General features: G+C 43.1%; 1 protein-coding gene across 1 annotated transcript in view; it reads left to right on the top strand.

Moving 5' to 3' along the window:
* The window catches only part of CDCP1 (CUB domain containing protein 1), a 76,560-nt gene that overhangs the window by 32,535 nt on the left and 20,792 nt on the right, over positions 1-23,233 (top strand). Inside the window, exons 2-4 of the mRNA XM_049862440.1 lie at positions 844-1,053; positions 9,777-10,139; positions 11,573-11,941. Coding sequence (XP_049718397.1) covers positions 844-1,053; positions 9,777-10,139; positions 11,573-11,941 — 942 coding nt within the window. The remainder of the gene's footprint in view (positions 1-843; positions 1,054-9,776; positions 10,140-11,572; positions 11,942-23,233) is intronic.

Raw genomic sequence — 23,233 nt, 5'->3', positions numbered from 1 at the left:
CCTTGAAACCCCGATGGAGTGCAGTTCTACTCTAAAACACAGGGGGTCGCCTTGAGTGGGAATTGACCTAATGGCAACGGGTTTGGGTTTAGTTAATCCTACGGAAGTAGGTCACCAGACCTTCCATCCACAGCACTGCTGGGTGGATTTGAACTACCAACCTTTCAGCTAGTAGCCTAGCACAAGCCGTTTGTGCCACCCAGGGACCCTGGGCACCCCTGTTAATAACCAGCCCCCATCCCACTTGCTTGTCATTGTTCAGATGTTTTTGCTGAACCCCAGTCTCAGGTATCAGCTTTGTTTTACACAAGTTTTTCTTTCCAACTTTATCGACACACTATGTTTAGATCTAATGTTTGCAAACGTTTTCCTAGCCCCCACCACATGTATGTAAGTGGGCATCCAAAGCGTCCTGGGCGGAAGACAGTGGCTATTCACGGATACACATGTCTCTCTACAGACGGATGGTTTCTGTCTGTGGAATTTCTTCTATTCTTGGATGAGAGGTGGAGCAGTTTCTCTGGTCATTATTTAATACCTCACAAATGGGGTATCTAAAAATGTTCTGCTCAAGATGTGGTGTCGAGTTTTTAACTTTTTAGAAAAGTTAATAAGCCCATGGAGAGACACCTCTTAATGTCATGCCACCAGAGGCCCCGTTCTTCCCATAGGTGAGGTCAGATATGACCTACCTGTCATTTTGCACCATCTCCCTTCTCAACCAGGCTGGAGGGAACAGAGGTATCATCAAGGGGCATCCTCCCAGGGCCAGTGGAAGGGGGACCACAGTGGGTTTGCAGACCTAAACCAGCCTGCTTACTTCATTTCTCTTCCTTTCTGCAGAAGCTTTTGCTATTGCCCTGCCACCTAGAAGCGGCATTATAATTTCCATAAAGCCTGGGACCCCAACTGTGCCGGTGAAGCCCTGTTATATCGTCATTTCGAAAAAACAGCTATCCATGTTGTCCATCAAGCCTGAAGAAAGGGCGGTCTTTGACTTTAGCTGCCAGAATCCGGAGAGGCACTTTGTCATAGAGATCCAGAAGAATATTGGTGAGTATGCACTCGTAAACTGTGACAAGGTCTTATAAACATCTCTGCCTCTCATTTCTCTGCTGAGCTAGTCTCTAATGCTGGTGAGGTAAGAGCTGTTCTGGAGCTCTCTACACTTTTTATTTAGTGTTTATGTGGCCGGGTATGATTCTGGAAAGTTCACAAAGAGAATAACTTGCTTTGGTGACATGACGGTAAGTAGCAGACAGGACGGGAACCCAGTTGCAGTGGCTCCAGAATCTCTGCCCTTCGCCACCAGGCCACACTGTGTCTCAGTGGAACACTAGAGAGGCTGGTGAGCTACAGGTTTCTGGGGCCTGTGGTGCTCTGAAGAAGCCCCGGTGACACAGCGGTTAAGCACTCGGCTGCTAACTAAAACGTCGGCTGTTTGAACCCACCAGCCACTCTGTAGGAAAAAGCTGTGGCAGTCTGCTTCCGTAAAGATTTATGGCCTTGGAAACCAAATGGGGCAGTTCTACTCTGTCCTGTAGAGTCGCTATGAGTTGGAATCTACTCAGTGGCAACAGGTAGTGCGCTGTCTTGATGTGCTGAAAACACCTGGCAGATGCGGAGCGAAAGTCAAGGGATTTAAGAGGACAAAAGAATCAGAGGGTTGAAGAGAGAAGAGTGGGGAAGCCAGTCCAGGAGGCACAATGGAAAAAGCAGCAGCTTTGGAGACTGATGGGCCTGGCCTTGGCTTCAGGCTGCAGGGCTACTGAACACATGACCAGATCACGTGACTTCGTGTGTGTTCCTTAACTGCTTTGTGCCTTTGTTTTCTAGTCCGTAAAATAAGGGCCATCATACCAACCTATAGGATTGGTATAAGGATGAAATAAAATAATGGATTGAGAGAGTCTGACGTAAGAATTCAACAAACTCCAGCTATTTGGTATTCTTGTAATTATTCGTATTTGAGCTTGGGATAGGAGGTGGACATAGGAAATAATAATCAGAAAAATTTTAATTTCTAATTTCCCAATCTTGTTAAGGTGATCATTCCAAATAGGAATTAATAGATGTGGTAACAGCAATGGTGACACTATTTGGGACCCAATCGAAGCCATACTCAGAGAAAATTTCTTAAGTGTTTTAACTGAAAATAAACAAATCAAGTGATCAAATGAGGAAGCAAGAAAAAGGGTAAAAAGAAAATAGGAGGAATTCATGAAATCAGCCATAGACAATATGTAAATGAACAGGCAATGAATGTTCTAATAAAATTTTATTTACGATAACAGGTGATGGGCTGGATTTGGCCCATGGGCTGCAGTTTGCTGACCTCTGTTCCAGAGCGTAGAAGAGAGGGATTTCCCAGCCCCTTTTGCAAGGTTATTCCAATCCTTACGTCGATATCTGACAAAGCATAAAAAAGAAAACCACAGACCAACCATTTATGAATATACATGCAAAAATTCCTAGATAAAATATATCAAATCTAAAATGATCCACCATTAGCAAGTTGGTAAATGGAATGCTTTGCATAATTAGGCTAGAGAGAAAAAAAGCAACATACGATCATCTTAGTAGATGATTTTTTAAATTTTTAATAAAACACTGCTAGGGAAGTTTTCTAAATATAATAAAGGATATTTGCCAGAAACTGATAATAAACACTATATGTAACCGTTAGACATAGAAGCATTACAAAAAAAGGGGGGGGAACAATATAAGGATTCCCACTATGCATATCGTTCTAACCAAGACAATAAGACAAGAAAAAAAAATAGGCAAAATTATTAGAGGAAGAACCCATATTATCTTCATTCACAGATTGATGTGATTATCTGCCTACAACATAAAGAGAACCAAAAGAAATTATTACGATTAATAAAAGAATTCCTAAGCTATCCCAATACTTGTTAAAAAAAGAAATCCCCAAATTAATAGCTTTTCTATAATGTCAGTAATAACCAATTAGAAAATATAATGGAAAAGGATCATTTGTTACCAACAACAAAGAAAAAATATTCATGAATAATCTTACTAAATACATAAAATATGTATGAACCAAAATATAAAATTTTACTGAAAGACAAAAAAGAAGACTTAAATAAATGGAAAGACACACTATGTTCCATGAAGAAAAAGCTTTAGTATTTTTGAAGTGTCAATTCTTCCCAAATTATTATTATCAATTTAATTCAGTTACAATTAAAATCTTAGAGTAGAGGGAGGAACTGTGCTGTCTCATTGGAGGAAGAGCGATTAGGAGTGTATGGCAAGGTGTATGTCAATTTTTTGTATGGAAGACTGACCTGATTTGTGGACTTTCACTTAAAGCACGATAAAAATTAATTTAAAAAAACAATTCAAGTCTCGGTGAAGCTTTTACAGAACTGAGAAGAATGTTGGTGTCTTAGTTATCTAGTGTTGCTCTAACAGAAATACCAGAAGTGGATAGCTTTAACAAACAGAAACTTATTTTCTCACAGTTTAGGAGGCTAAAAGTCTGAATTCAGAGTGTCGGCTAAAGGGGAAGGCCTTCGCTCTGTGTTCTCTCTGGAGGAAGATCCTTGTCTCTTCAGCTTCTGTTTCCCGGTTCCTTGAAGATCTCCATGTGTCTTGGCATCTATCATACCCCCATCTCTCTTCTCCTTGCTCGTTTAACCTCATTTATGTCTCAAAAGAGATCGACTCAAGATACACCCTATACTAATCCTGCCTATTAACATAACAAAGACAAGCCATTCCCAAATAGGATTATAATCACAGGCATAGAGGTTAGGATTTACAATACATATTTTGGGGGGACATAATTCAATCCATAACATTCCAACCTTTGACCCTCAAAGACAGACAGAATGTAGGCATTTCTATTGCAAATGGAAGAAATTGGAGGGAAAGAAGGAATAACAGGCACCAAGCAAGGCCAAAACCCAGCAGAACAAATTACATTAGCTCTCAAGGCTTGAAAATAATCTTTTGTTCTCTGAGAACATCTGGCAAGTGGCCCCACCCTCCAGACTCTGGGTGTTGGCCACATCCTCCGGATTCTGGTGGAGGCCCCTCAGTCCTGGGCTTCAGCTCTGCCTTCTAGGCCCTCTGGGATGGCAACTGTGTTGCCTCATTTTTAGGAAGCCCCCTTCTCCTAGTCCATCTGTGTGGCAATCCCACCCCTTGGCCCCAGCAGGCCCCTCTTCTTCTGCCCCTTAGCCATGGCAGATTTGCCCCATCAGCTTTGGGCAGTGGATCTGGCCCCATGCCCCAGCACACCTAAATGTCAGCACCACACTCTGAAACTGAGTTGGCAAAGCTCCTACTCTTTGAAACCTAGGAGACTGAGGCCCCACCCTTTGAGATCCAGGAGTCCATGACCCCACCCATTGAAACCCAGAAGGCCCCACTTCCTGTGCTCCTTCCAACAGTTCTACTCATCTCCAAGCCACTCCAGGGATGGTCTTTTTCTTTTCTTGGGGGACAAAAAATGTAGCTCCTTTGATCTGTTTGTTGCCTGTAGAATTCCAAGAGGTAGACAGCGTTCTTTCCTTTCATTCTTTCTCTTTCCCTTTTGGTCTAAATTGATGCATTTTCTACTGTGGTGGTTGGTTAGATCTAGCACTCACAGGCTTAATCTCTTTGCCAAAAGATTGTGTAGCCACGTCCTTGGTGAATATTCTAGGATACATGTCCTTAATTTATACAAAAGAATCTTCCAAATCTTTAAGTTTTGTTTTCATTTTGCACGGTTCATTTTTAAGTCCATCTCTTTCCTCTCGCAATTTTACTATAAGCAACAGGGAGAAACCACGCATCTTGCTTAGAAATCTTGTCAGCCAAATATCCAAGTTCATTACTTACAAGTTCTACCTTCAACCAAACATTTGAACATAATTCAGACAAGTTCTTAGCCACTGCAGAAAAAGCATCGCCCTCTTCTATCGTCCAATCACATGCTCATCGTTTTTTTTTTTAAAGCCACACCAGAAACATATTTAATGCCCTTCATTTTTAAACATTCTCTTGATGGCGCCATATGTATTCTCTAAGACAATAGAGACTATCTCTGTAGTTCTCCTCACTTCCTTCTGAGCCCTCACCAGAACAGCCTTTGACATTCATAATTCTACCAGTAGTCTCTTCAAGGTAATTTAGGCTTTTACTATTAAAAAAAAAAAAAACCCAAGGCCATCGAGTTGATTCTGACTCATAGCGGCCCTATAGGACAGAGTAGTACTGCCCCCATAGAGATTCCAAGGAGCACCTGGAGGATTTGAACTGCTGACCCTTTGGTTAGCAGCCGTAGCACTTAACCACTACACCACCAGGGTTTCCTGGCTTTTACTATTTTTTTTTTTTTTAAACTATTTACTATTAGGTACCTTAAAACTCTTCCAGCCTCCACCTGTTACCCAATTCCAAAACCACTTCCACATTGTAGGTATTTGTTAGAACAGCACCCCACTATCAGTACCATCTTAGTTATCTAGTGCTGCTATAACAGGAATTCCACAACTGGGTGGCTTTAACAAACAAGTTTATTTTCTCACAGTTTAGGAGGCTAGAAGTCTGAATTCAGGGTGCCAGCTCTAACGGAAGGCTTTCTGTCTCTGTTGGCTCTGGGGGAAGGTCCTTGTTCCTTGGTTCCCTGGTCATCTTCATGTGTTGAAGCATCTATCTTCCCCCATCTCTGCTTCCTTCTGTATGCCTAATCTACTCTTTTAATATCTCAAAGGTGATTGCCTTAAAACACACCCTACACTGATATGGCCTCTAAAGAAAACCCATTCCCAAATGGGATTATAACCACAGGTATAGGGGTTAGAATTTACAACACATACTTTTTTATTTTGGGGGGACACGATTCAATCCATAACAATATGGAAAGATGCTGAAGATATTTTTGTTCCATTAAAAGCAATGCAACTTATAATTGTTGTTGTTGTTGGGTGCTGTTGAGTTGATTTCTACTCAGAGCGACCCCATGTGACAGACTAGAACTGCCCCATAAGGTTTTCTAGGCTGTAATCTTTATGGAAGCAGATCACCAGGTCTTTCTCCTGTGGAGCCTTTGGGTGGGTTCATACCGCCAACCTTTGGGTTAGCAGCCAAGTGCTTAACCATTGCACCACCAGGGCTCTGTAGCTTATAACAGGAGAATAGTTTGTATAGTTCAGTCCCACTTTATTAAATACACACATGTGCGTGCACACACATACACAGTCATGCACACATAATCATATGTAGTTCAAAAACTAGTAGAATAAACACCAAAATGTTACCCTTAAATTTTTCTATAATGGGGAAGGGGTGGTAGTGGGGACCAAGTGACATTCATTGTCTTCTTTACTGTCTTGTTTTTTTTTACAGGATGCATTACTTTTCCGTTTAGTTAAACCCATAAGCAACTTCCACACTGAAAAAGAAAAAAGGAAACAAATGACAGACCTCATAAGTCAGGCATTTGAATTCATCAGCCTCTCAAGCCTTGAATGCTACACACAGCTTATTGCATATAAAACCCATTCCAGCACTTTTTGAAACTGATATAAAAGTATTAATTTTTAAAATAACAAGGGTTCTGCCTGCGCTTCGTTTTTAAAACCTTTCCTGAATAAGATTTCCAAAAGTTGGAGACAAAGCCTGACATCTCTGTTCTCATCTCTTTTCGAATAGTTAGTTCCATTAAAGTGCATGAAAGTAGAAGTCTGTGCTGGGAAAAATCCCTGCAGAGATGACACTTCTCCAGTCCTGTATCGGAATCATTTCAGTTGTTTAAATTTTCTCACTGGACAGGGTGCACGGGAGAAGACTTGGAGGCATGCGGACATTTTGACTATGCTTGTCTGTATGCCCATCCTACCAACCAAGGCTCTTAGGAACAAATTAAAACTTGTTTGCACAACCTGATCTCCCAGCAGCACAAGGCTGTGGGCAGAGGCGGGGCTGGGAGGTGGGGCTTTCTGACTCCAGGTCCTTGGTGTGGAATTAAATCAGAATCTCTAGTGGATGGAAACCCTGGTGGCATAGTGGTTAAGAGCTATGACTGCTAACCAAAAGGTTGGCAGTTTGAATCTACCAGGCTCTCCTTGGAAACCCTATGGGGCAGTTCTACTCTGTCCTACAGGGTCACTATGAGTCAGAATCAACTCGCCGGCAACAGGTTTTTTTTAGTTCTCTAGGGGATTGGTGCAGGCATGCTTATTTTTTAAACACCCTCCAGGTGATTCTGGCGTGGACCTAGGACTGAGAACCATTGTCTTGATAGGGTCAAGAGATCCCACTTGAGTACAGATCCCAGAAGGGGCCACCTGAGCACATTGGCGGTATGGGCAGAAAGCTCCTCGAGACCAGCTTTAGGAGAGAGCTGGCTTGATAGACCTAACCAAGTTTCCATGAGTTCCTAAACATAGGTATTATATTTCATGATACACAAAGTCTGATTTTAGCCACATTAGTCACCACGTTATCTAACCCTGTGTTATTGCTCAGGCAGTGCAGTGCATTGGTGGGAACACAGGTTGACCAAACACAGCTGGGCTTTTGTCCCAGGGTTGCCATATGCTGCAAGTGCTGGCACTAGTCACCCGGATTCCAGGGCTGCTTTGCAAAAATGAGAAATTTGGATTGTTGAAATGGCAAATGTTTTGTTACCTATATATTTAAAAAATAATAATAATTTTTAATCCATTATTTCTACGCATAGAATTTTTTTAGTGACATTATGTTAAAATTTTAGTATCCAATAATGTTGTTGTTGTTAGGTGCTGTCAAGTTGCTTCCAATTCACAGGGACCCTATGTACAACAGAACGAAACACTGTCCAGTCCTGGCCATCCTCACAGTTGTTGCTATGTTTGAGCCCGTTGTTGCAGCCACTGTGTCGCACCCTGTTGAGGGTCTTCCTTTTTTTCTTGACCCTCTACTTTACCAAGCATGATGTCCTCCTCTGAGGACTGGTCTTTCGTGATAACATGTCCAAAGTACATAAGACAAAGCCTTACCATCCTCGCTTTTAAGGAACGTTCTGGCTGTACTTCTTCCGAGACAGATTTGTTTGTTCTTCTGGCAGTCCATGGTATGTATGTTCAGTATTCTTTGCCAACATCATAATTCAATGGCGTCAATTCTTCTTCAGTCTTCCTTATTCATATTCAGTAATAGTGTGGTGCTTAATTAGAACATAAAGATCAATATCTTATTTTACAAATCAAATAACTATTTTTCAATTTCAAACCAAAAACAATGAGAAACTTGGCATGACTGGGCTCAGAGGTCCTAGATGTCTCTGAAATTCTCCCATGAGGCCCTTTCAGGTTGGCAATACTTTCAAACACCCCAACAGGGCAGTAATAAAGATATACCAGATTATTATTACAGTGACCAAAGTCCATCAACACTTGCAAGTTACCTGTTGCAGACAACAAAAGCCTTCAGTGTTATGTTACCTGCTTTCTATTCCTTCTTCCATGTGCTTTCCTCTGATTTCCTCCCACACAGCGACAGTTCTTTCTGTTTTGAAAGGCTTGGGAACAAAGTACATCAAAACAAACAAACAAAAAACCCACTGCCGTCAAGTCAATTCCAACTCATAGCAATCCTATAGGACGGAGTAGAACTGCCCTATAGGGTTTCCAAGGAGCGCCTGGTGGATTCGAACTGCCAACCCGTTGGTTAGCAGCTGTAGCTCTTAACCACTATGCCACCATGGTTTCCAGAAGTACATCAAAGATGTCATTAATTGTTAGCCTTAAAAAGAGAAAATCAACTGCAGTGATAATAAAATACTAGCGTTAAAACCACGAGGCAGGAAGATAACCGTGCCACTGGGTTCCAGCCATCAAGGGGTTGTACATTCAGAGAAGACTCCGTGTATTGAGTGTATTGTGGGAAAACCAGCTTTAGAAGGTGGATCTTGGCACTATGCCCTAAAAATTGTGAAACCATAACTGTCTTAGAATAGGGGAAGTAGGATATTCCAAAGCATGGGCTCTCCATGGAAAATGCTCTCCCTCCGGCTTCCAGAAAAGCCTGATCAGAAGCCCACCAGTTGGGCTCCAGCGATTTAATATGGAAAACACGGTAATTAGGAGGTCTCTGAGGTCACATTCCCTCAGATCCAGAGACAAGGGTTCTCGTGGAAGCCATTTATCAAGACAGTGCCCTCAAAAGAAACCCCTGAAGAAGTGAGGGAAGCAGGATAGAGCAAAAAAGCGGAACAAAGATGTGATATTCGGTGAAGTCTACCTCAGCCTGATCCCACAGGGAGCTCTGGGTGTGAATGGCATCAACAGGTTATGTCACTTGAAGCAAACAGGCCAGGCTTTTTCACTCCTATGTTGTTGTTTGGTGCTGTCGAGTTGGTTCCGACTCATAATGACCCTATGTACAACAGAACAAAACACTGCCTGTTCCTGCACCACCCTCACAATCATTGCTATGTTTGAGCCCCTTGTTGCAGCCACTGTGTCAGTCCATCCCATTGAGGGTCTTCGTCTTATTCACTGGCCCACTACTTCACTCCTGTATTAGGTAGTTATTGGCTATCGGCTGCCCCTTGGGGTGAAGGTGAGGGAATAGCAAAACTTGTAGGCTTTTCTGGGCCAGGGCAGCTCCCCCGAACTGAGGCACTTCCCCAGAGAAGGATGTATCTGTCAGCCATTGGTCACCAACACTCAGTAGTTGGGGGATGGGGCGCCAGCAGGTAAAGTATCTACTACTGAGGAGCATGGGGTGGGTGATCTTTCAGCGTGATCTCAAATGCTTTTGTGACTGTGTTTCAGACTGCATGTCAGGCCCGTGTCCTTTTGGGGAGGTTCAGCTCCAGCCCTCAACATCCTCATTGCCCGTCCTCAACAGAACTTTCATCTGGGACGTCAAGGCTCCTAAGAACATTGGTCTAGAGCTACAGTTCTCTGTCCCCCGCCTGAGGCAGATCGGGCCAGGCGAGAGCTGCCCGGACGGAGTCACTTACTCCATCAACGGCCGCATCGATGCCACCTCAGTCAGGATTGGAACCTTCTGCAGCAATGGCACTGTGTCCCGGATCAAGATGCAGGAGGGAGTGAAAATGGCCTTACACCTACCGTGGTTCGACAAGAGAAATGTCTCCGGCTTCAGCATTGCAAATCGGTCATCTATAAAACGTGAGCACACCATGTCCCTCCCTGCTGTTTGATTCGGTGAAGCCACACAAAATTACCATTGTTTAGGTCAGAAATGGTCATGGGTTGGCAGTTTTGTATGATTCGACCTAAGTACCTTAAAGGAAGATTCTACTTTACTGTAAGAGGCGTGGCTTACTTATTGCTAGTTTGAACCCCCTTCTGTATTGAACAAATGAGGGGGACACTCTTAGTCGTACATACACGCAAGGTTTCCTTGCAAAGGAGGAAATGAGACTGGTTCTGCAGACCTACCTTGATTGCACCGTTTCTAGTTTCTCTTTCCTGTTCTCTGTCTCTTTCACATTTTCTGTATCCACATCAGTGGTATGCCAGAGTCCACTGACACCTTTCAGACTCCCTCATGTCGGTCACAAGAGCTGATTGTTAGACGTTCAGGAATCTTGTGAGTTGGTATTAACCAGAGCCATCGTTAAAAATAAAATTATATAACTTTACAATTAAATAAATTATATTAAAAGCAAAGGAGGTAATAAGTATTCAGAACTCATCCCATTCTAATTATTTTACCATCATCTATGTGTCTGGAAAGGAGCCCTGGTGTTGCAATGGTTAAGCTCTCAGCTGCAAACCAAAAAGTTGGCAGTTTGCACCCACCCAGCAGCTCTGCAGAAGAAAAGACTTGGCCATCTGCTCTCGTAAAGATTAGAGCCTAGGACACCCTATGGGGCAGTTCTACTCTGTCATATTGGGTCGCTATGTGTCGAAAATCAACTAGAAGACAATAACATGCTTTTTTTTTTTTTTTTTGCTGTTTTATTTTTTTTTTATAATAATATTTTATTGTGTTTTCGATGAAAGTTTGTACAGCCAATTAGGTTCCCATTTGACAGTTTCTATACGAGTTGTTCAGTGACCTTAGTTACATTTTTCACAATGTGTCAACATTCTCTTTAATTGTGTTCTGGTTGTTCTATTTCCAGTGCTCTAGTTTCCCTGCCCCCCTATCTCCTAGCAACATGCTTCTTGAGGTTATTTATGTCTGTTGTATCTGTGGAGTGGAGATACTCTGCAATGGTGCATTACTGCACGTCTCTCCCCAACTCCACATTCAGTCACATCGTGTTGTTAGCTTGGAATCAGAGTACTGGCAGTTGACATAAGCTACAGAGCAGGGCCTTCTTTTACTCCAGTGAGTTGGTTATTAAACACTCGTACACCACTGATGTAGCCTCATCACCAACCTCTGCTTTGGGTGTAAATATACCATGCCATGATTTAACTTAAGTACCTTAAAGAAAGATTACGCTCTTCTGTGGAAGAAGACCTGAGAATTGCTCAGGATCTGAGAACCACCATGACCTTTTCTCTGACGCCCCTGTCCCTCAGCCGTGGACAACCAGGACAGGGTCTGATTACCTCCTGTTCCTTCTGGTTTGTTCCCCGCCCATTAGGACTGTGCATCATTGAGTCTATGTTTGAGGGTGAAGGCTCGGCGATCCTGATGTCTGCCAACTACCCGGAGGGCTTCCCTGAGGACGAGCTCATGACCTGGCAGTTTGTTGTCCCTGCACACCTGCGGGCCAGCGTCTCTTTCCTCACCTTCAACGTCTCCAACTGTGTAAAGAAGGAGGAGCGAGTTGAATACTACATCCCAGGCTCCACCACCAATCCTGAGGTGTTTAAGCTGGAGGACCAGCAGCCTGGGAACATGGCTGGGAACTTCAACCTCTCCCTGCAAGGCTGTGACCAAGATGCCCAAAATCCGGGCATCCTCCGGCTGCAATTCCAGGTCCTGGTCCAGCGCCCACAAAACGAAAGCAGTAAGTAAAGTCTTGCTTTCCTTTCCCCTCTTCTTCCAGTGCTTTCCTCCCTTCCTGGGTCGTCTGCTTGGGGTGAGGTTCCCTTCCTGTTTCTCATTTGCGGCTTCTGGGAAACTTGGCCTCTGAACCTTCTAAGAGTTTCAGGAAGTGGCTTACTAAGCAATATGACAGGCCACCTGGCAGGAGGTTCCATTTCGGCATGATCAGGAACAGGCAGGATCTCTCATTCAGGGTGCTGTTGCTGTTGCCATTAGCTTCCATTGAGTCAGCCTCAGCTCAAGGCCATTCCACGAACAACTGAGCTAAACGCTGCCCAGGCCTGTTCAGGGTGCTAAATTGTTTTTAACTCTTTCATTAGTGTTGGATTAATGTTATACCAGCCACTTTTTATGCCTCTGGACCTCAGAGGTAAGGCATTATTCCATTCCTAATGCATTTAGCATCAAGGTGGGTCCCTTGTGAAATGTGTGAAGCTTAGCAGACCAGAGTTGGAGCCTCATTGTTGTATAGGTTGAGTGTTCTATTAGGTGATGTTTCCTGGATGGGTTAGTTTTGTACGCTTTTGCCTTTTTTTTCTTTATTTCACTAGGATAAGGCTGACAAGCCTAATTATGGCTTTCCTTTGTGATAGCTAGGGAGCCCTGATGGGATTGTTTTGGTTTTTCTGGGTCATATTTGGCAAACCAGAGGTTCCCCATGTAATCTAATGGAAAGGCGCCTGCAATGAATTATTTATATAGCTCTCATTGGTATATTGTCATACCACAGACCGGTGGTGCCATGGTGCCGCCCACCTCATTGGTAGCTTGTATTTCAAGATCATATTTCTCAAAATCCATATTACCAACCAGAAATTTAAACACAGTCAATTAGTAAGCATGTATTCCAATACTGAAAGCACATGCCATCCAAAAAATAAAATAAGGAGAACAAAATATAGTAATGAAATAATCAAGATATTGGGAGGTTATCTTCTAGGTCTCACATCTTGATTCTACAGTGAGAGTCAGGATGTCCCCAGCACCACTAGCAATGATAACTAAGACTCTCTTACTGACTCAACAGCCCCAGGCCATGGGCACACATACATGCCAGGCTCTACACTAAGCTTCCCACTTACACAATCTCAGTTAATCCTTTTTACAATCCTGTAAGTGGGGTGGAAATTATCTTCAATTACTGGTGAGAAACTAGAAGTTCAGAGAGGTTGTGGAACTGGCCTAACATCACACAGCTTGTCAGGTGCAGAATAAGTTCAAGACCCAGAGCCTGTGGTCTGGACCATTCTGAACCCCAGGTAGGTTGACGAGAATTAGGTTGAACATCGTTCCTCAAACATTTACTGAGATGCCAAGAGCCTAGAGAAGGGGAGTCAGGGCCAGGACCAGGGTGAGGTGAGATAGCCAGGGTGCAAAGTTCAAGGACATACTGACACTTAGGTACCTCACTCTTAAAGAGGCACTCACTCTCAAGGTCCTGTAAGTACAAGGTCAACCCCTGAAAGGGAGTGCCTCCTTAAATTTTGCACCCTGGACACCTGCCTTGCCTCACCCTGGCCCTGAAGGGAATGATACGGATTTTGAGATAAAAGGTATGAGAACAGTCCAGAGTGGGTCGTCTATGAACTGGAGTCTGTGAGGAGAGAGTTGTGACAAATGGCCTTGGACCGGGACATTTCCGATGTGTGCTGAGGATGGGTTCTGCCCAGAAGGCTAACTCTCATTCTTGTTTTTATTATCATTTACTTCTGGGAAGTAGGCAGAGCCAGGCAGAAATATTAAGTGGGAGTGTGAAATGGTATGTTTATTTTCGTAGGGCTGATAAACATCTGAAAGTGACAGTAGGGGACCCACCCAAGGGATTACCCAACAGGCGCTGCCTGGGGAATGCCCCTTGGCACCCACTGGGAGCTGGCTTCTCAGGAAACTCAGCACCACCCATATCCTGACTCAAGATCCCTTCTAATTCACAGTGACTATGTAGAAGGCATAACTTTTTTTTTTTTAATTTTTATTGAGCTTTAAGTGAACGTCTGACACACATAAGCTTATATACACCTTACTCTTTACTCCCACTTACTCTCCCCCTAATGAGTCAGCCCTTCCAGTCTCCCCTTTCGTGAAAATTTTGCCAGTTTCTAACCCTCTCTACCCTCCCATCTCCCCTCCAGACAGGAGATGCCAACACAGTCTCAAGTGTCCACCTGATACAAGTAGCTCACTCTTTATCATCATTTCTCTCCAACCCATTGTCCAGTCCCTTCCATGTCTGATGAGTTGTCTTCAGGAATGGTTCCTGTCCTGGGCCAACAGAAGGTTTGGGGACCATGACCGCCGGGATTCCACTAGTCTCAGTCAGACCATTAAGTCTGGTCTTTTTATGAGAATTTGGGGTCTGCATCCCACTGATCTCCTGCTCCCTCAGGGGTTCTCTGTTGTGCTCCCTGTCAGGGCAGTCATTGGTTGTGGCCGGGCACCATCCAGTTCTTCTGGTCTCAGGATGATGTAAGTCTCTGGTTCGTGTGGCCCTTTCTGTCTCTTGGGCTCATAGTTATCGTGTGACCTTGGTGTTGTTCATTCTCCTTTGATCCAGGTGGGTTGAGACCAACTGATGCATCTTAGATGGCTGCTTGTTAGCATTTAGGACCCCAGACGCCACATTTCAAAGTGGGATGCAGAATGTTTTCATAATAGAATTATTTTGCCAATTGACTTAGAAGTCCCCTTAAGCCATAGTCCCCAAACCCCCACCCTTGCTCCGCTGACCTTTGAAGCATTCAGTTTCTCCTGGAAACTTCTTTGCTTTTGGTCCAGTCCAGTTGAGCTGACCTTCCGTGTATTAAGTATGGTCCTTCCCTTCACCTAAAGTAGTTCTTATCTACTAACTAATCAGTAAATAACCCTCTCCCACCCTCCCTCCCTCCCCCACCTCATAACCACAAAAGTATGTGTTTTTCTCAGTTTATACTATTTCTCAAGATCTTATAATAGTGGTCTTATACAATATTTGTCCTTTCGCCTCTGACTAATTTCGCTCAGCATAATGCCTGCCAGGTTCCTCCATGTCATGAAGTGTTTCACCGATTCATCACTGTTCTTTATCGATGGGTAGTATTCCATTGTGTGAATATACCACAATTCATTTAACCATTCATCCGTTGATGGACACCTTGGTTGCTTCTAGCTTTTTGCTATTGTAAACAGAGCTGCAATAAACATGGGTGTGCGTATATCTGTTCGTGTGAAGGCTCTTATTTCTCTAGGGTATATTCCGAGGAGTGGGATTTCTGGGTTGTATGGTAGTTCTATTTCTAACTTTTTAAGAAAACGCCAGATAGATTTCCAAAGTGGTTGTACCATTTTACATTCCCACCAGCAGTGTATAAGAGTTCCAATCTCTCGGCAGCCTCTCCAACATTTATTATTTTGTGTTTTTTGGATTAATGCCAGCCTTGCTGGTGTGAGATGGAATCTCATCGTAGTTTTAATTTGCATTTCTCTAATGGCTAATGATCGAGAGCATTTTCTCATGTATCTGTTAGGTGCCTGAATATCTTCTTTAGTGAAGTGCGTGTTCATATCCTTTGCCCACTTCTTGATTGGGTGGTTTGTCTTTTTGTGGTTAAGTTTTAACAAAATCCTATAGATTTTAGCGATCAGGCGCTGGTCGGAGATGTCATAGCTGAAAATTCTTTCCCAGTCTGTAGGTGGTCTTTTTACTCTTTTGGTGAAGTCTTTAGATGAGCATAGGTGTTTGATTTTTAGGAGCTCCCAGTTATCTGGTTTCTCTTTGTCATTTTTGGTAATGTTTTGTATTGTTTATGCCTTGTATTAGGGCTCCTAAGGTTGTCCCTATTTTTTCTTCCATGATCTTTATCGTTTTAGTCTTTATGTTTAGGTCTTTGATCCACTTGGAGTTAGTTTTTGTGCATGGTGTGAGGTATGGGTCCTGTTTCATTTTTTTGCAAATGGATATCCAGTTAAAAGGCATAACTTTTTGAGGTCATGTCATATAGATGCCCACTGAGACATTTTTACAATTCTCCTATCACAATCTGTAGCCATGGTTTGACCAGAAACATCCAGGTTTCCAAGCTGTGTTAAGAACAGCCATGAAAGGTTTTGGAAATGGGGTGGGTTTGGGTTTTAGAAGATGGAAGGATTTGTTTATCGCCTCAGCCTTAGTGAGTTCATTGTTACCTGTAATCAAATTGTTAAACATGATCCCTGAGATTACCTTTAAGTTGTCTTAAAACCAAACAATAGTCTAGCTTAACTAGTGAAAAAAGGCCTGCCTTGAGAATTATGCTCTTTTAAGAACTATCTATATGGGATCAAACTGAAACAGCAACTTGAAAGATTAGATAGGAAGCTTAGGGGGCAGTGAGTTTATGTTAATGGGGAGGAACAACTCAGAAAAGGAGGGTGACAATGGTTGCATAATTCAAAGAATGTAATCACTGTCACTAAATGGTACATGTACAAGCTATTGAACTGGTGTATGCTTTGCTGTGTATCGAAACCCTGGTGGCCTAGTGGTTAAGTGCTATGGCTGCTAACCAAAAGTTCGGCAGTTCGAATCTGCCAGGCGCTCCCTGGAAACCCTGTGGGGCAGTTCTACTCTGTCCTGTAGGGTCACTATGAGTCCAAATTGACTCAGTGGCAATGGGTTTTTTTTTTTTTTTTCTGTATATATTCTCAACAACAAAATAAATAAAATTTAGGAAAAAAGAAAAAGGTCGAACGTGCTATGACCAGTGTCAAGAAGTGTGTGAATTTAGTTCTGAGGTACATAAAGAATGATTAACTGTAGTTTAGTGTTGAGTAGCGCTAAGGGCTTTCATGTAAAGCACAGCTTTGTGCTTTTTCTAGAAGAGTGAGAGGACTTGACCCGCAGGAATGTCTTTGCGGATAAGATTAGGTTGGGCTGGACCTCTGAGAGCTCCGATTTCTGTTTTTTTTTTTTTTTATAAAGTCCCTAGGTGGCACAGATGGTTTGCGCTGGGCTACTAAACCAAAAGGTTGGCGGTTTGAACCTACCTAGCAGTGCCTCAGAAGAAAGGCTTGGTGATTGCTTTCAGCCAAGAAAACTCTATGGAGCACAGCTTTACTCTGCAACACGTGTGGTCACCATGAGTTGGAATTGACTTATAGGCAATGAGTTTGGTTTTCTGGTTTGGTTAAGGCACCCAGCCAGCCCAGATCCCTTATCACCCACAGCAGGGCCTGACCACAGTGGGTCCAGGCTACAAAAATAATACTAATTTCTGAATGTGGGCAACAGGTAGATTTTACCTTGAAGCTAATTGTCTACCAAAAAAAAAAAGCTGTTAAACTTCTCTCTACTTCACTAAAAAATAATCAGGTAGATTCAAATGAAACCCAGAGGATCCCTGCAGGGAATATCCTTCTGTGGTTTGACCACAAACATCATAGGCTTTAAGATGAGTGCTGTATGGGCTGCCCAGGGTCTGAGGAAGCATCCATCTGACCAGCTGTGACCCTGTGTGTTACATCAAAGGCTTACGCTGCCCACAGCCTGCAGCTCGTTGACGCCTGAGATCTTGGTTCATGTTCGCCTCCACCAACAAGCCTGGTTTTTATTAAGTGTTCCAGAATGCACTCTCTTCTTTTATTTTTGGATAGTACAATATTACCACCTCCTACCTAGTGTTGTTACCGCTTCATTTCCTGGAGATAGAAAAATAATTTTGGTCGTCTTGGAGTTGAATCCAATAGTCACACTAGAGAGAGAGAGAACATCTTTATTTGTGCCATAGCCTGCTTTGCTTTTTATAATAGAATTTCTAAAAGATTCCAGTGGCCCTGCTTCTGGTGATTATATAAGTTAATAATATTCTACCTAGCTGTATGATCTTCTGTAGTGGGAGCAGACTGCTAGTCTGCTGCCTTATTACTCCTCCTCTAGCTTTTGGAAGATACAGTTAGTTGCTCTGAGAATACCACATACGCTAGTATCTTCAGACCCCATGGGTTTCTGTGTTATCATGATTGAAATACAGTCGATGAACGTGAGTTCCCAGCATGTTACATGGGATGTGTCAGGTCATAACTCTGGTCAAATACTAATTATGGAAGCAGATGCCTTGTTTCTTGTTCAGCTTCTATGACTTCCAGAAGCCACCTGGAGCCCTTAACCAACCGTTGGTTTTTTTTAATTTGGTAACTCATTCTCTGTGAGTCTTAAATTTGCCCTTCCAGAATTGGTACCGATTATGTCCTGTATGTAGCTTATTCCTGTGAAGCCCGTTTCCACTGGCAAGTGAGAAATTTCTGTTTATAGATAACATAAATATGATGGGGGCTCTTAATGAAACTTCAGTCACTAACCTAGACCCTTCAGAAGATTCCAGTGTAGCTTTGAAAACGATGTAAAAGTAACTATCAAATAGTGAGGGCCTTTCTTTTGGGGAAGAGGGTCTTTTTAAACCTCAGGCTTGAATAGTTTTGACATGATGGCATCTCAGTGTTGTGGAAGGAATATAGGATTCTTTCAAGGCAGGAAACCTGTGTCTAATTCACAGGTCTGCCCCTTTATTAGCTGAGTAACCTCCAGCAGGTAATGTGAACCTGTCTGTGGCAGCCCCTTCTCAGTGTAAAATGATGATAACCACACAGACAGGTTAGATAAAGCAACCCACCAAAGCACACAGTAGACGCTGAGTAAAAATTGGTGCTGACTTCCATAGATTGAGAGACATTAGTAGGTGATGTTTACCTTTTCAGCACCCTGCAGTAAGAGGTGAGGGCTGCATGCATTCATCCTGCTTTGCCTGTCCAGGCCATTCCGTAGACAGCACAGGAATTTACTGCAGCTAGCTTTCAAGTGGTGTAGTGGTTAAGAGAGAGCTACAGCTGCTAACCACAGGGTCGCCAGTTCGAATCCACCAGCCACTTCCTTGGAAACCCTATGGGGCAGTTCTGCTCTGTCCTGTAGGGTTGCTATCAGTCGGAATTGACTTAACGGCAACAGGTTTGGTTTTTTTTGGTTAGCCCTCAAGTTATTTTGAGAGCCATCCAAAAGCAGTGTGGAAAGAAGGCATGTAAAGTGATTAATGAATAGAGCATGTATGCAAAGTAGACAGTGGTAATGAAGTGTGCTCTTACGGAGCCAGCGATGGAAGGCCTGACCTCACTTCAGAATCAAGATTGTTTGCTCAACAAACTGCACTCTCCGTTCTGCTCCACTATTGGGTGTCTCACCACAGGCCTCCCGATTATTACACAGTGACTTACAGAGGAAATACAAACTGTAAAACCACAGTACCATTTCATGCCCACTGGAATGGTGAAGGGGTCCCGGAGTGGTGCTAACAGTTAATGCACTCAGCTGATAACCGAAAGGTTGGAGGTTCGATCCTACCCTGAGGTGCCTTGGAGGAAAGGCCGGGCAATCTACTTCCAAAAAAATCAACCATTGGAAACCGTATAGAGCACAGTTCTACTCTAACACACATGGGGCTGCCGGGAGTCAGAAGCAACTTGGCAGCAACTAGTTTTTCTATACTGCAAAAAAAATCAAGGGAACTGCTTTGGATCCCTCTTACTAGCTAGCTGTGTGACTTTGAACAAATTACTTAACCTCTCTAAGCATCAAGTTTGTATTTTAGAAAATGGGGATACTAAAAACTGTATTACCTCAACAAATTCAAACTGTGAGCTTCTTAAGGGAGAGGACCTCTTGTTGCGTCCCACCATGGTTGTACAGTGTTAGACATAAAACAGGCCCTCCACATGTTTGAGGAGCTGTGGCTGCACTCCACCCAAAACCAAACCCACTGCTGTCCGCCAAGGAGCGCCCGGCGGTTTCGAACTGCTGACCTCTTGGTTAGCAGCTGTAGCACTTAACCACTATGCCACCAGGGTTTCCACACTCAACCCAGGCTGACCAAATTCAGTGTACTTCTAATGCGCGTCCAGGAACAGCTTCAGCTTCACTTTGCTCAGTGGATCAGACTGCGACCTTGAAAGTGAATGGCAATTGGCAGGTTTCCCTGTGGGCGTGTCACCTAGAAGTGAGCTGCTTGAAGCTCAGTCCCACAACTGCATGTCTACTTGGTGCAGCCACTAGGCTGGAGAAGAGGAAGTTGAGATCCAGGGAGGCAACAGGCATTGGATCATAGAAAGAGCATGGATTTGTAATCAGAAAGATGTGGACTTGGATCTCCGTCCACCACTTCCTAGCCTTAGTTACCATATCTATAAAATGGGGGTGGTGCAAATGGTTAACATGCTTGGCTGCGAACCAAAAGGTTGGAGGTTCGAATCCACACTGAGGTTCCTCAGAAGGAAGGCCTGGTGACCTGCTTCTGAAAAATCAGCCATTGAAAACCCTATGGAGCACAATTCTACTCTGACACACATGTGGTCACCCTGAGTTGGAAGTGAGTCTGTGCCAACTGGTAACTAATAATACCTACTATGCTAGATTGCATTTTTGTTCGAAAATAGTCACCACCCCTGCCTAGGAAGCAGCCAGACCACCCGACAGAGAAGCCCACAGTCATTAAACAGAGGTATTACAAATAGCTTTTTAGTGCCTTGCTTTTAGTAAAAGCAGACCACAGCTCTCCAGACAGCTGAGAAAAGCACCTAACGAGCAGGACAAAGACCAAAACAAATGGACAGGACAAATCAACTTGGAGGAAATGGAGACTATACAGGGAGAAGAAACTACAATGAGTGAGTGAGTGAAGAAATACAACAGCAAGTACCATCACATACAACAAATACAACACCAAGTAAACAAGAAAAAATATTGCATCCGTGTAACACGAACAGATTGCAATTTTTATAAAGAGCTTTCGAAGAACCATAAACTCTCATATTAAAAATATGAGAAAAAGGGAAAGATTAGTCCAAAGGACTAATGGACCACAACTACCACAGCCCCCACGAGACTGAGTGCGGCATAACTAGATGGTGTCTGGCTACCACCAGCGACTGCTCTGACAGGGATCACAGTAGAGGGTCCCAGACAGAGCTGGAGAAAAATGTAGAACAAAATTGTAACTCACAAAAAAAAAAGACGAGACTTAATGGCCTAACATGAGACTGGAGAAACCCCGAGAGTATGGCCCCCAGATAGCCTTTTAGCTCCTCTCAGTAATGAAGTCACTCTTGTGGTTCACCCTTCAGCCAAAGATTAGACAGGCCAATTAAAAAATGAAAGAAAAAATATATATATGTATGTATATATATATATTTATAAACCTAAACCCATTGCCGTTGAGCTGATTCCAACTTATAGCGACACTATATGACAGAGTAGAACTGCCCCATAGAGTTTCCAAGGACTGGCTGGCAGATTCGAACTGCTGACCTTTTGGTTAGCAGCTGAGCTCTTAACCTGTGCCACCAGGGCTCCAAAAATATGAAAGCAGAAATGAAAAATTCAAAAGGGCTGGAAAGTAATGATTAGAACATTTTGCAAAAAGTGGGAGTTAAGAAAATGATAGATCGAAATGGGAGGAAATATGAGAAAATTAGAGGACTAGTCAAGGAGATTGAATATACAAATAAAAGGAGTTTCAGGAAGAGAGAACAGAAAGAAGAAGAAGAAGAAAAAGAGTGGAAGGAAGCCCTGAAAAACATTTCAGAAACATTTACCAGAACCAGTGGCCATGAATTATCAATTGAAAGGGACCACCAAGCACAATGGATAGAAATAGACCCACACCAAGGCATGTCTTCGTGAAATGTCAGAACATCAGAGACACCAAGATCCTGCCTGCTTCCAGAGAGGACAATAAGCTTTATACAGACAAATAAACAACCAAATGGCAATAGATAAATAGCAACACTGAACGTTAGAAAACAGTGGAGCAAGGCCATCAAGATTCTGAAGGAATGTTATTTCCAACCTAGAATTCTATACCAAGCCAAACTATTAATTAAATGTGAAGGTAGGATAAAGACATTTTCAGATCCACAAGTTCTCAAAAAATTGACTCCATACACATTTTCCCGAGAAGTTCCTAAAGGCTGTGATCCACTTAAAAAGGAAGTAAAATCAATAAAAAGACATGAAACCCAGGAAGCCCAAGACCTAATCCAAGAGGCCACATTGACACACATGGCCACAGCAGTGGACTAAAACATACCAACCATTACAAAGATGGCGCAGGACCAGACCGCGTTTCTTTCCATCACGCTTAAGGCTGCCATGAGTCAGAGCTGTCTCGATGGCAGCTAACAGCAACAACGAAGACCATACCTGGACACCAAACGGAGAGCAACCATTCTAAATCAGAGCAGTTGAGAAGGACTGAAGAGATTTCTTCAGAAAGTTAAAGTTTATGAAATACCTAATGTTCTCAAATGTATTGAAAGAAGATTCATCCAAGTGGGGGAGAGCTTGGGAGTTGAATTACAGATAAATGCATAGAAACTAAGGAAATGATAAAAATGACAATAATTAACTCCAGGGAAAACAAAATGTTATACAGGAAGGGAAAAGTGATATCGTACGCCACATAATGTGACTATAAAAATACTATGTTAATATTGTGTTTACACAGTCGTGATATTACAGAAAGGGAATAATGATCTAACTAAAAATATGATGGTAACTGTTGGGAAGATGGGGGATGGTAAGTGTGTGTGGTATGGGTGTGTGTGTATGTGTTGTGGGCTTGAGGTGTATGTGGGGGGTGGGCTTGAGTGGGATGTATGTGTGGTGGGCTTGCATTGTATGTGGGTGTGTGTGTGTATACTGAGTGGGGTGTGTGTGTGTGCTGAGCTTTGGTGTGTATGTAGGGGGGCTAGGTGTGTGTGGTGTGATGTGGTGTGGAGGGGTGTGTGTGTGTGTGTGTAGTAGGCATGTGTGGTGTGGTAGGCTTGCATTGTATGTGGGGGGGTGGCCTTGAATGGTGTATGTGTGTGTGCTGAGCTTGAGTGGGGTGTGCGTGTGTGTGGTAGGCGTGTGTGGTGTGGTGTGGTGTGGTGTGGAAGTGGGTGTGGAGTGAAGGAGAGGAAAATCCACATCTTCCATAGTAGAAAGCCAATAGATAATGCTTGATACTAAACGATCAAGAAGCAGCAATAGAAGCAGGTTATTGAAAGATACAGAGGTAACTTAAAAAGAACCTTCTAGAATAGTTGAAAGTGGCTATTTTGGGGATTGAGAAATAGAGGTAGAAAGGTGGGAAGGGAATTGTGTTTTCATAATAAACCTTGTAAAACTATTTGGTTCTTTAAACCCGTGGTTCTCAATCAGAAGGAGTTTTGTCCCCCCGGGTACATTTGACAATGTCTGAAAGACATTTTTGGT

The sequence above is a fragment of the Elephas maximus genome, chromosome 20 (genome assembly GCF_024166365.1).
Source record: "Elephas maximus indicus isolate mEleMax1 chromosome 20, mEleMax1 primary haplotype, whole genome shotgun sequence".
Classification (NCBI taxonomy): Eukaryota; Metazoa; Chordata; class Mammalia; order Proboscidea; family Elephantidae; genus Elephas; species Elephas maximus.
Note: the sequence above shows the minus strand (reverse complement) of the source record. Positions and strands in the feature narration are given on the sequence as shown.